This window comes from Cydia pomonella, chromosome 6, assembly GCF_033807575.1.
Source record: "Cydia pomonella isolate Wapato2018A chromosome 6, ilCydPomo1, whole genome shotgun sequence".
Lineage (NCBI taxonomy): Eukaryota > Metazoa > Arthropoda > Insecta > Lepidoptera > Tortricidae > Cydia > Cydia pomonella.
Genome location: NC_084708.1, coordinates 16,102,365 through 16,121,559, shown reverse-complemented (window position 1 = coordinate 16,121,559; position 19,195 = coordinate 16,102,365). Strand labels below are relative to the sequence as shown.

The following is a 19,195-nucleotide window of genomic DNA, read 5'->3' as shown; positions in this document are numbered from 1 at the left end:
AAGAACTGAATTGACTTTCATCGTAGTTATTTGCACTTTAGCCGCATATATCTACCTCAGTTTTTACGATAATTATGACAGGTATGCTTCGTTTTCGCAAATTCTATTAGCAATCTTTGAGATGGGCCCAGGGTTACTTTGTTCCTAGAGATCTGCCGCTTCGAGGCCTCTATTCAAAAGACAACATACTAAATTAGTTATTTATTATGAAATGCACGAAACTTCGAGTTAATTTTTAGTGTTTCGAAATCAGGCATGTAGGATGTTGCAAATTTTCTTGCTTTTTGGAAAAGCCCAATTTTCAGTCATCTTTTCTATTTACTGGTAAAGTCGAACAGCGTTAAACCAGAATTATTTATATTGGAATATATAATATAATAATAAGACTTTTTATCGCGGTAAAAATGCCGTAATCATCTTGCTTAGACACAAAATTAGAGGGGTTTGAAATTTACAGTTTTTTTTCGGTACAGGCCTTAATTTGCTAAATTATAAAACCGTTTCATTAATAACAAAGTCTAAACATGCCTGCTTCGCATTTGACAGCTAATGCATGGAGATGATGTGTTTCTTATAATTATGCGGTAACTCTGACTGTCAAAAGTTTATTTTTTTCTTAGCCCGTTATAGTCACCCGCTGCTGGGCAAAAGCAGCTCTTTAATCTCCAAGCCCAAACCTCCCGTTGTTGTGCTTTTTCCATGAAGGTAAAGGGTATCTTAGTCGTCCCGCCATCTACGCCTAAGCCCGCCACGTCCGCGCTAATTTCGCAGCATCAACTTGGTGGGTATATAAGCCCACCTAGCCAGATGCATGCCGCAGACGTGACCCGCCCAGTCCCACTTCAGCCTGAACGTCTTCGCCCCTACGTCAGGTATGCATGTGTGTTTTGGAGCGCAGTGTAGTGTTTCGGGTGTCAGAAATTTACGTTTGACTATTTAGTTGCCGTACAGCGCCTAACTTCAGCTGTCAAACTCGGAACACGATTTGCTTCTTAGAGTACATCTCTTCTACTATACTTAACTTCATTTCTATGCTGCCGAGTCTATTCTCGGCAGCTTGTGAACAAGATTCAATTGTGTTCAAAAGGCATGGAGGCGGTAGCAAATAATTAAGAGTACAATTTTATTAACAACAAACATGTGACGTATTTAATAGGCAGTAATAAATTGAAGGAGACATTCCATACGGCAAGTAGGTATAGTACAGAACCCTTAGTGTAAATTTATTCGATAGCGTGACGTGACGTACGCGTTTGCGTGAAGTCTCATTTTGTCTGGGATTTAGAAACAGCGCGCCCAGAGGGACGTTTCAGAAACTCAAAATCCCATACAAAATGAGACTTAACGCAAACGCGTAGGTATATCACGTTTCGCTGTCGAATAAATTTACACTAGAGGTACAGAACAGATTAATACGTTTACATGTTCTATAAAATATAACTAAGCAAGAAAACGTAAATCTCGGCCCGACTTATTCTCAAATTATAAATAATGAAATTAATAAAACATCAAACAATCGATAACATTTTAAGAAAGTATTTGCGATCACTCGCTCTACTTAGTTTATTAAGTATAATTCCATATGGCAAATAGGCACAGAACATATTAATACGTTAACATTTTCTTTAAAGTATAAATAAGCAAGTATATCATCAATCGTGTATGTTTATTGACCTAAATTTTGTGTGTGAAAGTAGGCTTTATAAACGTTTTTTTTTTTTTTGCAACACCTACTCTTTTTGATTAATTGTTTTTGTTTCCGCTACCCAAAGGTCGTCTGGAAGAGATCGCTCTTTAGCGATAAGACCGCCTGTTGTCTGCCTCTATCACTAATCAATTGTTTTTCTTTAAGCTGTATCTTTTACTGATGTGTGCGAATAAAGAGTATTCTATCTATCTATCTATCTATCAATGTGGACCAAACTAACTAAATCCACAGTCTACTTGAGGATTTTTTTAACTACTTACCAAACCCACAACTACCAACCCACGAACATAGACCGCTAAAAGTGATTAAGTTAGATCTCCACAGGTAGCAAGATATCACTCATAAGTTAAGCTGACACGCTCGAGTAACTACAAAAATCCCCTCTTGGGCTCCCCTACTATACTATGATAGAGCGCAACTCCAACGCCGACTAATTTAAATTATAAAATACAAATTTGAATTGGATTGTTGACGCTTAATGCACGCCTTGACAGGGGCACGTTAAATTTCATAATATATATATAAAGCCAACTGATGGAAATCGATGTAAATTGTAAACCCGTATCCGCACGTGAGTAACGGTACGGTAAACAAGTAGCTTTATGAAGTCTGAACTCGCTATGCACTCAAATTAATTACTTGTACTGTATGTTTTTGCCGCTAGCGATGTACATATTTAAAATGTTTGTTTTATAACATGAAACCAGTAAGAAATAAGCCGGTATTAAAATTGTTACTTACAGCATTTAATCCAATAACTTTGTGTCAAATCCGGTAGTTCTGATTTTTTACAGGCTTGTTTATGACGTTAGCTCAATAAATAATCCAAGTTGCCTGAAGCGCCGAACGCAACTTTGTCAAAAAACGAAAAAACCTGCGAAAGTTTCGGTTTTTAGGGTTCTGTACCCAAAGGGTCAAACGGGACCCTATTACTGAGACTCCGCTGTCCGTCCGTCCGTCCGTCCGTCTGTCACCAGGCTGTATCTCATCAACTGTGATAGTTAGCCAGTTGAAATTTCTACAGATTATGTATTTCTGTTGCCGCTATAACAACAAATACTAAAAACAGAATAAAATAAATATTTATTTCCAATCTGGAGGTTCTCTTCTCATCCAATCACCGAAGTTAAGCAACGTCGGGCGGGGTCAGTACTTGGATGGGTGACCGTTTTTATAGATAATTGTACGGAACCTCTCCTGTGCGAGACCGACTCGCACTTGGCCGATTTTTTTTTTAAATTTGGGCGATTATAACCCTAAAGGACTGGTTTTTGATATTACTTTCAAGGGGCGTTTTTAAAGAAGACTAAATTTGCTACAGTACGAGACTAGAATTGTCTCTGTACACGTAATAGTTTCCGAGATAAAGCCTTTCAAAGTTTATAATATTTTCGAACTTGAATTACAGGGTAAGGAAGTGCAGTGCTTTTGTCTCAGGCGATGCTCGTATTGTAGCAAATTTAGTCTACTTTAGGAACGCCCTGAGAAGGTACTATCAAAAACTAATCCTTTAGGGTTATAAATGTTATAATCGCCCAAATCTAAACAAAACACGACTTATCGCGGTTTTCTCGATTTTTTACCAACTTGCGTTCGGCGCACAAACTTTGATTATTCTTTGGGCTAACATCATAATCAAGTCTGCAAAAAATCAGAACTATCGGATTTGACGCAAACGCTGATGTATAAAGTTACTGTATTAATTGCTCTTTTATGAAATATTTACTATATTTTTCCCTAAATTTGTATTTTGTGTTGTTACCCCCGCGCTGTTATCACGCGTTGTCCTAATCGAAAAACACACCGAATTGACCCCCAAAATGTATTTTCCTCTAACTAGAGGATTTCCGTAGCATTTGCCAAGGGTAAAAATATTTTCTTCACGCCTGGGCACTCTTTACAATCTATTTGTACTGGCATTGGCACACTGTTCCATTACTCATCTTACTGGTCAAGAGTTTAAATAAAGATAAACCTCGAAATAAACCGGGATTTAATTAAGACATTATTATTGCAAAAACAATCGAGATTTCGCTGAAACGCAAGAAACTTGCCTTTAATTAATCTAAAACACGTTTTCCACATACAATATTAGAAGCAGTCTGAAAGATTATTTTTGCACATGAGGGAAGGCTTTAATGGAATATGTATTTACAGTCGCTGGAATTTCAATGGAGGTACACACATAGACCTGTAAATAAATTTGTACATAAGCCAAAACGAAGGTAAACATATTATCAAAACACGCTATATATCTCCTCCAAAAGATATTTTCATCAAATTAAGAACATATATACTTGCGTCAGGTTATCAGAGTTCGTGAGAGGGCTTTTATTGTTAGTTAGTACAGATAGATATAGATAGATTCCGGGCGGAAAGAAAATAAAATTGTTAGGTGGCTGTCTCAGTGGATAGATCATCAGCTGATTTCCTGAAATGTGTATCACAAGATTCACAAGCGTCAGGCGAGAGCAACAATCCTCCTACCTACCTACTTAAATGCACCAAGTCCCTTATTCACCGCGCAGATAGCCTGGTTCAACAATTGTCTAAATTGCCTAATTTAGTAATAATTGACGCTAAAATGTAAATCAACATATCGCCTAAATATGCCAAAAGTATTGCCTCAAATGAAAAATAATTATTTACTGCAAATTATCCGTACACGTGAGAGGTTTCACTCTTCAATTACCAATACCCCTCAATTACATCTATTGCAGCCATTTAAATGAGGTAAAACCGTATAAAAAATTAGATTAAGGAACATTTTGCACAAAAAACCAAAGTCAACATATTTTTCGCCTACTGCTAACACTTTTGAAATTTTTTACATCACGGCTGCTGAATAATTCCTATCAAGATTATGTTATTTATGTTAATTGTGGACCAGATAAAAAGCAGATTTGGAGTTGACGAGCAAAAATATTTAAAAAAGCATTAATGTTAAATATATTTAAATCCTACAAGTAGATAAATGCTGGTTTGTGAAATCGGCTCGTATTTTGAATGGTGGAACCTGAATACATGCATTACTTATAAAGTACCTATAGTTTTGTTGGGCACCTGCCAAGACCATTGATTTTTCTCCCTCCCCAAAAGTGAAGACATTGTAAGTAGGTATCTCTTAAGAAAACAAAATGATTTAGGGAAGACAGTTAACTTTTCTATACTTATTTGTGAAATAATGCAAATCAGATATACATGTGGTTCGTTTTCTCTTTTTAATAAGGCACGCGCGTAAATAAAATATTACTAAATTTAATTTTGTTTGGCTTTTAAATGTGTATCAATTATAAGTAGTCGCCCCAAAACCAATGATTTTTTATTTAACGTATATAGTCAACAAAACAATTAGCGTAGCGATAATCGAATCCGTGGGACATGAACATGCGTACTCGGTAACCAACTCACCGGGTTCAGCAACAACAGGCCCGAGGGGGTCGAAGCGAACGCGGTGCTCGACGGCTGCGCGCGCGGCGCACACAAGGTCAGAGAAGAATCGGTGTCTCCGCAAAGCCAGTTCGTCCCGTCCTACTGGCGTCGCAGGAGGCTCAGTCGGCCGTTCGGTAGAGTCAGGTATACCCTTTTCAAATACATCATCGTCATCAGAGCTTGGCTCTTGAAAAGACTTGTGGTCCCCACTTCCGGTACTAACACTAGTTTTAAGTATCCCAGTAGACTTACGTCGTCCGCCAGGCCGAATATCGAAATTCGTCTGAGCTAATTTTTGCTCAAGGCGCGCCAACTCTTCTAACGTAGCCGTATCTCGGCGGTAATCAACCGAGAACCTTTTGAAATCCATGCGGCTTTTTTTGATATCCACCGAATATCTCTTTTTCATTAATTCCCTTTTGTACACTTGGGCCAAAATATCATCATTGATAACATCATCAGTGGAATCATCCCCTAGATTTGTGTCAACTTCATCAGATATTATTTCACTTACGTCATTTGTACTCTCAGGAATACATATATCTTTTTCGGGAGCATCTGGGGTAACTTTTTCTTGTACGATTTTATTGTTACAAGGTTTTGGCACAGCCTCTTCTTTCGACTCACTAACTTCCTCCCGCAACTTTTGGTTTGCATCAGCAACTTCGAACTCAGACATCGTGTCTATCTTTTCGGGTTTCGATTTACTTTTGGGTATCTTTTTCGGTCGCGCACAGCAACTTTTAAACATAATTAAAATATAAACAGTAACAATTTATAAAGAACTTATTTTCAACAAATAGAGACAATCTATTAAAAAAGTCAAACATAACAATATAGTAATATTTTCTTAATCAGTGTAAATACTCATTAATAATCTAATCAACCAGTGATTTCAGCGTTTTCCGCACGATGTAAGTAGTTAATATAGAGGGGGTTGTTTTGTCGGCGGCCGGCCGAGCGCTCGGCGGCGGGCGACTGGCGGACTGACGCAGGGCCGATGCGCCGCGACCGGGCGCATCAGCCACCCGCGCCGTCCCGCACAACCCGAGGGACTCCAGCCTTGTTACCCATAGACACCGACTGCTTCAATAAAGACGAACCAGTTTAAATCTAACCTCCTTTTACGCAAAGCTACTACAAATCTCGGGGTCAAGCTACACTAGGAATAAACTCCGAGTCGAGACAAAATGGTTTATGATGTGAGTAGCAGCACTCTACCCCACAACATCTACATCAAAGTACCTATACCATACGCACAGGCATTTCGAGTGTACATAACTTTGAACTACCCAAAACCTCACAAAACACAGACGTGACTCCGAATCTACTTTCATGTCTAACAAAAATTTCACGTGATAAAATATTATGTACAAAAATACAGTCGAAAGATAATATAATATTGTGCTGCTCTCGCAAGGGGTTTTATGGTTTAAATTTATAATATACTTATTTGTCTACATGTTGCATCGCAATAATTCAAGTTTTTACATGTTTTAAGCAAGGGCAAATGTCATGAACAAATTCACTCATAAACTAGACTATATTTGCGAGGCCAGTACCCCTAGTGTAAATTTTATCGACATCATAACGTGACGAACGCGTTTGCGTTAAGTCTCATTTTGTATAGGATTTTGAGTTTCCAAAACGTCCCGCTTGGCGCGCTCTTTCTAAATCCAATACAAAATGAGACTAAACGCAAACGCGTACGTCACGTTATGATGTCGATAAAATTTACACTAGGGGTACAGACTCTAAGTAAAACCTTAAAAAGTTAAAGTTGACGCGATAGATAAATATCACGAAAACATGTCTAATTTTCGTTTATTTTAAATTGTATGTCGTTACCCTACAATCCCTGCATACCAGAGCAGTATAATTGTGACGTTTTCAAGCAACAGGTATAATATTGTCGCTTACCATAAAGTTGCTTGTATCTTTATGCGAATAACCTGTCAGATCATCTTTATTGCAAGCAACAATGTGGTACCTTTTGTTTGAAAATGACACAATTTTAGTCAAAATTTTAAACACAAGTATACTTCCAGAGGTATTGAGGAAAAACGTCAAAACTCGCGCGATCGCGAAATCTTCTGTCGCGAAATTCGCGCGGCGCGCCTAACCTTTTGTTCCTTCGACTCTCCTGGCTTTTCGCCCCGCCCACTCTTATAAAGTTTTTGATTTTATTATAAGATAGGTATTTATAATTAAAATATCATCATAATATTAAATAGAGTTATCTAGTTTTTACTTGGTGATGGGCACCGCACATTCATATTAGGTATATTTGCATATTAATATTTACGCCAAAATTTTGCACGATGTCACTCTAACATTTTTGTCCTTTCTGTGACTAAAAAGAAAATTGAATCCGGCCAAGTAAGGTAATAAAAATACATTAATCTTTAATCGAAATCCGGAGGTGGAATGGGATTGGAAACTAGAATTTCTCCCACAGGGTGACATTTCATACAGAGGACCGAACGTGTTAAATGCAGGGCGAAAAGATAATCACATTTTCCCCAACCCAACATCGTCGGGAAAGAAAATAGGCCCTGGAAAATATTACCGTTACCGCCGCTCTTTCGTATTTAGGGTATTTTATGAGAATACAGTTTAATTCAGCTCATAGATTGTTTCAATCTATGAATATGAATGATTGATATCATTATTTATTTCAATAGTTTATCGTTACATTTTCATGAATTTTCCGTCCTCTTTTCGTTACATATTTATTGGTTTAAGACCAATCTTCGCGCATTTTACAAGTGCAGAATGTGTAGAAGGGCCAATGTAGTTTATGTAGTTTACAAATGTTAAGGTGGCTGGCTAGCCTTTTACGCCTGCGCCACAGATCAAAACAATAACTACTAGTTGCTACGTATGTTTAAAACTTACTGTTTAATAAATAATGGCCATGCAGGTCCTAGTACTTAGGTTGTAATTTTAGTTCTCCACACGTTGATGTAGTCAAGTAGGTAAGTTAACGTAGAGTTTAGTCCAAGATCCTAGAGCCGCCAGACCTTACTTATTTTCTCATTAATAAAATGTATGGGATAATATAGTGTTGGTAAGTATGTACCTACTTTTAATGTCTGCATACTTGCTATATTGGCCCAACGGCCATTTGTCCGGTACAAGGTGCTAAAGGCCTAAAGGCTGGTAAAAATACAACTTTCCTTAATATTCTATGGCTGATTTTTATGTATGTTTTAGAAAACATTGTTAAAAAGTAATAATCAACATTGCCAGACCATTCCCGCCGGCGATAACTATTACCAGACGCTTTAAAACTGCCAAAAAAATATTGAAACTTTACTTATATTCTCACTCTTGATTTCTATGTATGATACTCAGGGAACTATTACAAACCATTTTGTAAGTAGCCAGACCAATTGCAGGGGCACAACCATCCCCCAGACCCTCATAAATTTTCACGCAAATACACATATACAGTCTTTTTTTTGACAGTTTTAAAGCGTCTATCGCCGGTGGAAATGGTCTGGCAATGTTGATTATCAATTTTTAACAATGTTTTATAATGTAACTCATCTACGAATTGCCATTTCCCGGCCTCTGCAATAATTGTACTATTTCTATTATCTTGTTTAGGAAATGTACTCGGGGAAGTAGAAGATTTGCAGGAACACGGCCATGGGGATTATTCCCGGGAACATGAATGTTCATTAGGCACAACACTAAACGCAATCGCTCTAGTTGAGCTTTCGGCGGCTGCGGATAATGACGCGCCGCTGGGTGCAAGTGGGACGCGTGTACATTACATTCTTACTATTCCTCACCAATTGCTTGTGATCACCCTCCGTGGCGCCTATATACTATATAGACTTACGAACAGAAAAAAATAACAATGCGCCTCATTTCACTCAAATGCTATATCCTCTGTCATATATACATTATACGTCCATCTCTATCTTCTTGACCAAACCACGCCAGTGCCATGATTTAATACAATATTTACGAGAAACGAAATATAATATTTGATCAAAATAAATTCATGAGCCGCATGCTAATCTTTCAAAGCGAAATAGCTGTTCTTACTTTTCTAAAAATTAATATGTATTCTGACCGAATTCGTGTATTTAGGTATTAATATGTGAATCTTCGCTATTTCCGGAATAATTAAGTACAAGATGTCATTGTAAAATACATTATCTTCTGCTTAGTCCTATATTAAAAATCAGACAGAAACTCTAAAAATACAGCCACATGAGACACATACATAGATACGGTCCGATACACACGTGTTACGATTTCGACCAACGCATGGCAGCGTTACTTGCAAAAACTTACATACCTACCTAATATAATAAAAACCGGCCAAGAGCGTGTCGGGCCACGCTCAGTGTAGGGTTCCGTAGTTACTTTTCCGTCACAGTAAGCTAAACTGGAGCGTAAAGTATAGTAAATTGTCAATCAAGGGATGAAACGGTACCTTTCACATAGGCAAATTTGCATAATCAGTACCTAATTAAAGTAAGTCTTTTTACTATGAAGGGGAAACTTTTTGCGATAACTCAAAAACAGTTAAACTGATCATGTCCGCTATAGTTTTCGTTTAATGTATTTCTTAAGCTCTACTTCCGCGATTTTTTTCATATTTTTTGGACCTATGGTTCAAAAGTTAGAGGGGGGGACACATTTCTTTTTTCTTTCGGAGCGATTATCTCCGAATATATTCTTCTTCTTCTTCTTCTTCCAGTGAGCCAGTGCTCAGTGACCCAAACAGGATCTTGGCCTCTGACACAAGAGAGCGCCACTCTGCCCTATCCTGCGCCACTTCACGCCAGTTGGGTATTCCGAGGGCGAACAGGTCTTTTAGGACTTCGTCGCTCCAGCGATATCTGGGACGCCCAGACGGACGTTTTCCACCCGGGTGCCCCACATACGCTCTTCTCACGGCACGATCCTCTCCCATCCTCTCTAGGTGACCGAGCCAGCGGAGTCGTGTGGCTTTGATTTCGCAAATTATATTGGGCATCGCAACCAGCTCCTCTAGCTCCCTATTCTTTCTACGCCTCCAAGTTCCATCTTCATCTCTGATAGGTCCCAGAATCTTCATAAAGGCGCCATGCACTTTTGCAGCTGGGGTTCAGTATGAAAAATCTTTTTTTTTTTTTAGGTCATTAGCGACCACAAGAGAATTACAATTCTTATATATATATCGATTAATTTTATAAACCTGAGTACATGTAAATATCCATCATTCAAACAATCACTTAAGGTGTTAGGCAACTCACAGATTTCTTTTTCTTTCTTATATGCTAAACACTCAACTAAAATATGGCTCACAGTCAACTCCAAACCAAACCGCATTTATCACATTTATTTTTTTCTTCCTTAGTGATAACATACCAATGGGATGGCAATGGGTTAAGTTTGTGTGTCCTATTCTAAACCTACTAATAGCGATCTAATCTCTTCTACACGTGAATGGTATCGGTGGGGTTTCAAAAATTGATTCTCTAACATACGATAAACCACTTACGTTACCACTTTTCCAATAATTATTCCAGTAGGTTTTGATTGCTGATTTGATCAGTTTTTTAAACACAGACGTGACTCCGAATCTACTTTCATGTCTAACAAAAATTTCACGTGATAAAATATTATGTACAAAAATACAGTCGAAAGATAATATAATATTGTGCTGCTCTCGCAAGGGGTTTTATGGTTTAAATTTATAATATACTTATTTGTCTACATGTTGCATCGCAATAATTCAAGTTTTTACATGTTTTAAGCAAGGGCAAATGTCATGAACAAATTCACTCATAAACTAGACTATATTTGCGAGGCCAGTACCCCTAGTGTAAATTTTATCGACATCATAACGTGACGAACGCGTTTGCGTTAAGTCTCATTTTGTATAGGATTTTGAGTTTCCAAAACGTCCCGCTTGGCGCGCTCTTTCTAAATCCAATACAAAATGAGACTAAACGCAAACGCGTACGTCACGTTATGATGTCGATAAAATTTACACTAGGGGTACAGACTCTAAGTAAAACCTTAAAAAGTTAAAGTTGACGCGATAGATAAATATCACGAAAACATGTCTAATTTTCGTTTATTTTAAATTGTATGTCGTTACCCTACAATCCCTGCATACCAGAGCAGTATAATTGTGACGTTTTCAAGCAACAGGTATAATATTGTCGCTTACCATAAAGTTGCTTGTATCTTTATGCGAATAACCTGTCAGATCATCTTTATTGCAAGCAACAATGTGGTACCTTTTGTTTGAAAATGACACAATTTTAGTCAAAATTTTAAACACAAGTATACTTCCAGAGGTATTGAGGAAAAACGTCAAAACTCGCGCGATCGCGAAATCTTCTGTCGCGAAATTCGCGCGGCGCGCCTAACCTTTTGTTCCTTCGACTCTCCTGGCTTTTCGCCCCGCCCACTCTTATAAAGTTTTTGATTTTATTATAAGATAGGTATTTATAATTAAAATATCATCATAATATTAAATAGAGTTATCTAGTTTTTACTTGGTGATGGGCACCGCACATTCATATTAGGTATATTTGCATATTAATATTTACGCCAAAATTTTGCACGATGTCACTCTAACATTTTTGTCCTTTCTGTGACTAAAAAGAAAATTGAATCCGGCCAAGTAAGGTAATAAAAATACATTAATCTTTAATCGAAATCCGGAGGTGGAATGGGATTGGAAACTAGAATTTCTCCCACAGGGTGACATTTCATACAGAGGACCGAACGTGTTAAATGCAGGGCGAAAAGATAATCACATTTTCCCCAACCCAACATCGTCGGGAAAGAAAATAGGCCCTGGAAAATATTACCGTTACCGCCGCTCTTTCGTATTTAGGGTATTTTATGAGAATACAGTTTAATTCAGCTCATAGATTGTTTCAATCTATGAATATGAATGATTGATATCATTATTTATTTCAATAGTTTATCGTTACATTTTCATGAATTTTCCGTCCTCTTTTCGTTACATATTTATTGGTTTAAGACCAATCTTCGCGCATTTTACAAGTGCAGAATGTGTAGAAGGGCCAATGTAGTTTATGTAGTTTACAAATGTTAAGGTGGCTGGCTAGCCTTTTACGCCTGCGCCACAGATCAAAACAATAACTACTAGTTGCTACGTATGTTTAAAACTTACTGTTTAATAAATAATGGCCATGCAGGTCCTAGTACTTAGGTTTGGCGAAAAGAAAAATCCTGAAAATTTTACAGCACCATAGAACTATACCTTCCTATAATTCATCATCACTGTTCGTACTGAAAACTATAGTGATTGAGTTCGAAGCGCAATTCAAGCCACAAAAAACGTATCACATAGATATTTGAATACCTACATATAACATGAATAAACATGTCGTCAAAGAAAATTAGATCACACGTATAGAAAAGTGCAATAGCTATTTAGATGACGAGGCGTGGCAGTGGCTGCAATGGCAAGATGACTATTGACAATACGGGCTGCTATTCACTAACATTTACCGACAGCCTCAGGTACACCAGTATAAACGGGCCCACTTATTACCAGTTCGCCGGACGATATATATCGGACTGTTAGTTATTCGCGATTGTCAGCTTTTACGAATAACTGACAGGCCGGCGATATCGTCCGGCGAACTGGTAACTGAACTTAACGTGCATCACACACGGCCTGAAATTTTAAGACACTCAGCACCGGAGTCTGTATGGATACTATGGATACGGAATAAGTTCAGATGTTGTCCATGTCTATTTTGCCATTTTTGCCACGAAAAGGAACAGATTCCATAGATAATATCTGAATTACTCTATGACCCTTGAATTTGGTGCTGTACGAGTAAATCTGATAATTTCAGCCCATGTGTGGACCTTAGTTTGTAGTGCTTAGCATAGAAGTGACACTGCTTAACAAACCCAAATGTGAATCATGTTGTGTCTCTCTGATGCATCTGTTACCTACTTTTTCGGCTCTCCAGGATGGCCAACATTGCGCTTCACTTGTGTTATACAGCCCACTTACATGCAATCATTCCATCCATTAAAAATACATTTTGATTTCTAACTAAAAACAGATCACATTTAACGAAAACTTTATAAATACTCCGTAATTCAGTCCTAGCGTAAAATAGCGTAGAGTAACAATTGTCACAATGTGATTGACAGATACCTATGTAAACTCACACTCCCTTTGCCTACATAAGTAGTTAAGAATGTTAGGTCAACTTATATCAGATACGAGTTTACAATCGAGACCAGTCCAAATATTTTGTGATAGGCTGCTCCGTGTAGCGCAATTATTGTTGGCTGTTTCTGAAAATGGAAAACGTGCCGAGAATATTTCCATCTGTAATTTTAGTTCTCCACACGTTGATGTAGTCAAGTAGGTAAGTTAACGTAGAGTTTAGTCCAAGATCCTAGAGCCGCCAGACCTTACTTATTTTCTCATTAATAAAATGTATGGGATAATATAGTGTTGGTAAGTATGTACCTACTTTTAATGTCTGCATACTTGCTATATTGGCCCAACGGCCATTTGTCCGGTACAAGGTGCTAAAGGCCTAAAGGCTGGTAAAAATACAACTTTCCTTAATATTCTATGGCTGATTTTTATGTATGTTTTAGAAAACATTGTTAAAAAGTAATAATCAACATTGCCAGACCATTCCCGCCGGCGATAACTATTACCAGACGCTTTAAAACTGCCAAAAAAATATTGAAACTTTACTTATATTCTCACTCTTGATTTCTATGTATGATACTCAGGGAACTATTACAAACCATTTTGTAAGTAGCCAGACCAATTGCAGGGGCACAACCATCCCCCAGACCCTCATAAATTTTCACGCAAATAGGTACACATATACAGTCTTTTTTTTGACAGTTTTAAAGCGTCTATCGCCGGTGGAAATGGTCTGGCAATGTTGATTATCAATTTTTAACAATGTTTTATAATGTAACTCATCTACGAATTGCCATTTCCCGGCCTCTGCAATAATTGTACTATTTCTATTATCTTGTTTAGGAAATGTACTCGGGGAAGTAGAAGATTTGCAGGAACACGGCCATGGGGATTATTCCCGGGAACATGAATGTTCATTAGGCACAACACTAAACGCAATCGCTCTAGTTGAGCTTTCGGCGGCTGCGGATAATGACGCGCCGCTGGGTGCAAGTGGGACGCGTGTACATTACATTCTTACTATTCCTCACCAATTGCTTGTGATCACCCTCCGTGGCGCCTATATACTATATAGACTTACGAACAGAAAAAAATAACAATGCGCCTCATTTCACTCAAATGCTATATCCTCTGTCATATATACATTATACGTCCATCTCTATCTTCTTGACCAAACCACGCCAGTGCCATGATTTAATACAATATTTACGAGAAACGAAATATAATATTTGATCAAAATAAATTCATGAGCCGCATGCTAATCTTTCAAAGCGAAATAGCTGTTCTTACTTTTCTAAAAATTAATATGTATTCTGACCGAATTCGTGTATTTAGGTATTAATATGTGAATCTTCGCTATTTCCGGAATAATTAAGTACAAGATGTCATTGTAAAATACATTATCTTCTGCTTAGTCCTACATTAAAAATCAGACAGAAACTCTAAAAATACAGCCACATGAGACACATACATAGATACGGTCCGATACACACGTGTTACGATTTCGACCAACGCATGGCAGCGTTACTTGCAAAAACTTACATACCTACCTAATATAATAAAAACCGGCCAAGAGCGTGTCGGGCCACGCTCAGTGTAGGGTTCCGTAGTTACTTTTCCGTCACAGTAAGCTAAACTGGAGCGTAAAGTATAGTAAATTGTCAATCAAGGGATGAAACGGTACCTTTCACATAGGCAAATTTGCATAATCAGTACCTAATTAAAGTAAGTCTTTTTACTATGAAGGGGAAACTTTTTGCGATAACTCAAAAACAGTTAAACTGATCATGTCCGCTATAGTTTTCGTTTAATGTATTTCTTAAGCTCTACTTCCGCGATTTTTTTCATATTTTTTGGACCTATGGTTCAAAAGTTAGAGGGGGGGACACATTTCTTTTTTCTTTCGGAGCGATTATCTCCGAATATATTCTTCTTCTTCTTCTTCTTCCAGTGAGCCAGTGCTCAGTGACCCAAACAGGATCTTGGCCTCTGACACAAGAGAGCGCCACTCTGCCCTATCCTGCGCCACTTCACGCCAGTTGGGTATTCCGAGGGCGAACAGGTCTTTTAGGACTTCGTCGCTCCAGCGATATCTGGGACGCCCAGACGGACGTTTTCCACCCGGGTGCCCCACATACGCTCTTCTCACGGCACGATCCTCTCCCATCCTCTCTAGGTGACCGAGCCAGCGGAGTCGTGTGGCTTTGATTTCGCAAATTATATTGGGCATCGCAACCAGCTCCTCTAGCTCCCTATTCTTTCTACGCCTCCAAGTTCCATCTTCATCTCTGATAGGTCCCAGAATCTTCATAAAGGCGCCATGCACTTTTGCAGCTGGGGTTCAGTATGAAAAATCTTTTTTTTTTTTAGGTCATTAGCGACCACAAGAGAATTACAATTCTTATATATATATCGATTAATTTTATAAACCTGAGTACATGTAAATATCCATCATTCAAACAATCACTTAAGGTGTTAGGCAACTCACAGATTTCTTTTTCTTTCTTATATGCTAAACACTCAACTAAAATATGGCTCACAGTCAACTCCAAACCAAACCGCATTTATCACATTTATTTTTTTCTTCCTTAGTGATAACATACCAATGGGATGGCAATGGGTTAAGTTTGTGTGTCCTATTCTAAACCTACTAATAGCGATCTAATCTCTTCTACACGTGAATGGTATCGGTGGGGTTTCAAAAATTGATTCTCTAACATACGATAAACCACTTACGTTACCACTTTTCCAATAATTATTCCAGTAGGTTTTGATTGCTGATTTGATCAGTTTTTTAACTTCAGGGTAGCTGGATTTAATTAAATAATCTATCTATTGATTTTTAGTAGCGTTTTTAGCCTCAATATCAGCTTTTTCATTTCCAATAATCCCTTGATGTCCTGGAATCCAGATTAATTCAATTCTAATTTTTTTTTTCTAATAGGTAAATAGTTTTCTGTTTAATATGTAAAACAAGTGGATGGGCGTTCTTGGGGTTCTGCAAGCCCATCAAGCATGATTTAGCATCAGTGTAAATTACATGTGTCACTAGGTTAGAATCCTTTTCAATTAACTCTATGGTTTTAAGAATTACTATCGCTTCACAGGTAAAAATAGAGTAACTAAAATCATGGAGTCTATAATTGTAGTTATTGATAGATACAACTGCACATCCAGATTTGCCATTTATAACGGAACCATCGGTATAATACGTTTTACAGTGTTCAAACCCATCATTAAGTTCATTGAATAGATTCTTGTAAGTATATTGTGCCATGTCACTCCTTTTATTTTCGGATAAGACTAGATTTATGGACACTTGAAGCTGTTCCCAAGGTGGAACAGTAAGTAATTTTATTGGGTATAATTCTGGGATAGTGAGATTTAATTCTTTTGGATATCTTGCTACTCTAATATTGAAAGGTTGATGTAAACCTGGGTGAAAATTAAATTCGTCATCAGTAACAGATTGTTTGATGTAATAATCATATGTAGGACAATCTGGACGTGATAGAATTTTCGTTGCATAAATCAACGAAAGAGCTCTCCTCCTATATTTAAGTGGCATTTCTCCGGCCTCAGCCAATATACTATTAACAGGACTTGTACGAAATGCACCAATACTAAGTCTCAGTGCCGTGTTTTGTGCACTCTCAAGTGAATTCAATATTCCACTATTTGCAGAATCATATAAAACTGAACCATAGTCTATTTTTTGTCTAATTATGCTACGGTAAGTGTTTAATAGACAATTTCTATCAGAACCCCAAGATAGAGAGGATAATGTTTTAATTATGTTCAATCAATTCATACACTCTGATTTTAATTTATTTATGTGGTGAAAGTCAGAATGGTGGGTGTACTTTATTACGCTATGTTCCCGTAGTTATTGATAAATTCTATAAAAGCCAAATTTTTGTACCTTTTTTGTACCTTCATATTCAATTATAATACGAGTCATTTTATTTGTGCTTTCCAAGTTTTACTCATTTTATATTTTGCTTGCCATTACAATTTTGCAGGCGTTATAATTTTTCAAGTTATCGATTTCATTTTTAAGAAAAAACGCTAAGATACAATTATATTTATTACACCAGGATTTAGTACCTTTAATGTTTAATCTGTTAAGTTCAAATTACTCAGAAATTCTCCGAAAAATAGTTCATGTCAAACAAGTGTTAATGCTATATCTCTACCTAGCTAATATTAACCTATAAACAAAGGGTCACCACAGTTGCTAAACATCTGTGGATGTAAACAAAAGGTAATAAAGTAATAAATGAAATCTACTGTAAACAAATACTTAAATATAATAGAAAACAACCATGACTCAGCAAGGAATATCTGTGCTTGTCACACAAATACATGGCCTGACCAGGTCTCAAATCAAACCTAAGACCATCACCGTCATAGACATAGAATATAGCCAGTCTATGTATTTAAGGTGAGGGCTTGTTTGTTTATGTGTCTGTGAGCACAAAATAATCTCTCCATTTATCTCCAGAATGGCTTTGCCTATTTAATTTGATCTTCAGTAAAGGCTGTGTTTCATAAGCAATTCATTGAAATTGTTTATACTCAATATATTCTCTGACATATACCTTCACTTCAATGTTATGTTGTAAACTTTTTGTTGATATATTTATGAGTAATTCACTGCATAAAATCCAAATTTATCCGACTAAGCAGCTCAAAATTATAGCATAATACAGAATAACCCAATATGGTGCCCTAAAAACAATTTAATATAGTAATCAATAATGAATATATTGGGCATTAAATAATACTGTTGAACACCTAATGATTTCCATAACTAGCTACACAAAGACAGGAAATGGTCGACAGGAAAAGTTCGTAAAATCGTAGTTTTACTTATCTTAACACGAAGTTCATTGTACTACAGTGTTGGCGGCCGGGTTATCATTATAATAAGCTTTAGACGTAAAAATCTTGACGTTACCGACTGAAACACAATTTGGCAATACAATATAAACAAAGCGAATTTTATAAACACCATTAATGGTTAACACTGGTTGTGGCTTACTAGAATAAATCGGTAAATGCAAAATAAGGTTACACGTAAGTAAGTAAACGCAACGAAAATCTGGGTGAAATAATTACAATATATGATTTAGAAAACACTTACGCGTCACCGGTCTCTGCTATCAGCTTATATGAGGTGGAAACCACTAGATTCGCGTATATAAAACGATAAAAAATCAGTCTTGAGGTTAGTTGTCAGATACCGTTTGCCGTTCGGCGTTCCGTTTCGTTACATTTCGCAGCGCAGACGCTAGTTGACGCTACCCATGAAGCATCTTTTAAAAGCCAATATTACTGTAAAAAACATTTTTTTTCCTACGAAATATTTCTCGCATATAATTAGGAGTAGATGCCTTATTGAGTTGTAAGTTTTCATAACTACTACTATTAATTAAATTTATAACAATTAGGGTTCTTTACAGTTCTGTAGTACAAAAGGAAAAACGGAACTGATTACTCCATTCAACACATCCTTAGAACACGCTCTAAAAGAACACATCGCTTTTGAATCTCAAATCTCAACCAGCGTTGGTAGGACTGGAGTCTTATGTTATGAGTATAAATTTGAAGAACTCGACTCGTTTTTACGAGACTGCGCTAAAAAATATTCTGAATCTTTTAAGTCCTGAGTAGAGACCTTTCCTGAGTCGAGTCCTGAGTGCCTTCGGACAAAGACTCCGTCAACAATTTTATAGGTTTTATCTAAATACTAGTAGCAGTATAAAAAATAGCCGTTATTATATGATGTACGGTCTAACAGATGCATTTTACATTTTGAATTATACTGTAAAAACAAGTCAGTCTAGACGGGATGATGAAATCGACCGATTTAATCA

General features: G+C 37.2%; 1 protein-coding gene across 2 annotated transcripts in view; it reads right to left on the bottom strand.

Moving 5' to 3' along the window:
• LOC133519102 (adenylyl cyclase-associated protein 1) overlaps positions 1–18,618 on the bottom strand; it is a 60,735-nt gene extending 42,117 nt beyond the window's left edge. Inside the window, exon 1 of one of the 2 annotated variants that reach the window (XM_061853024.1) lies at positions 18,463–18,618. Coding sequence is in view for 1 of the 2 variants with exons in the window: in XM_061853022.1 (XP_061709006.1) it covers positions 5,120–5,891 (772 nt within the window). In the remaining variant the exon portion in view is untranslated. Of the gene's footprint in view, positions 1–5,119; positions 6,024–18,462 lie in introns of those variants that run through there. The other variant, XM_061853022.1, reaches the window with a different exon arrangement.
• Between the last annotated feature and the right edge of the window lie 577 nt (positions 18,619–19,195).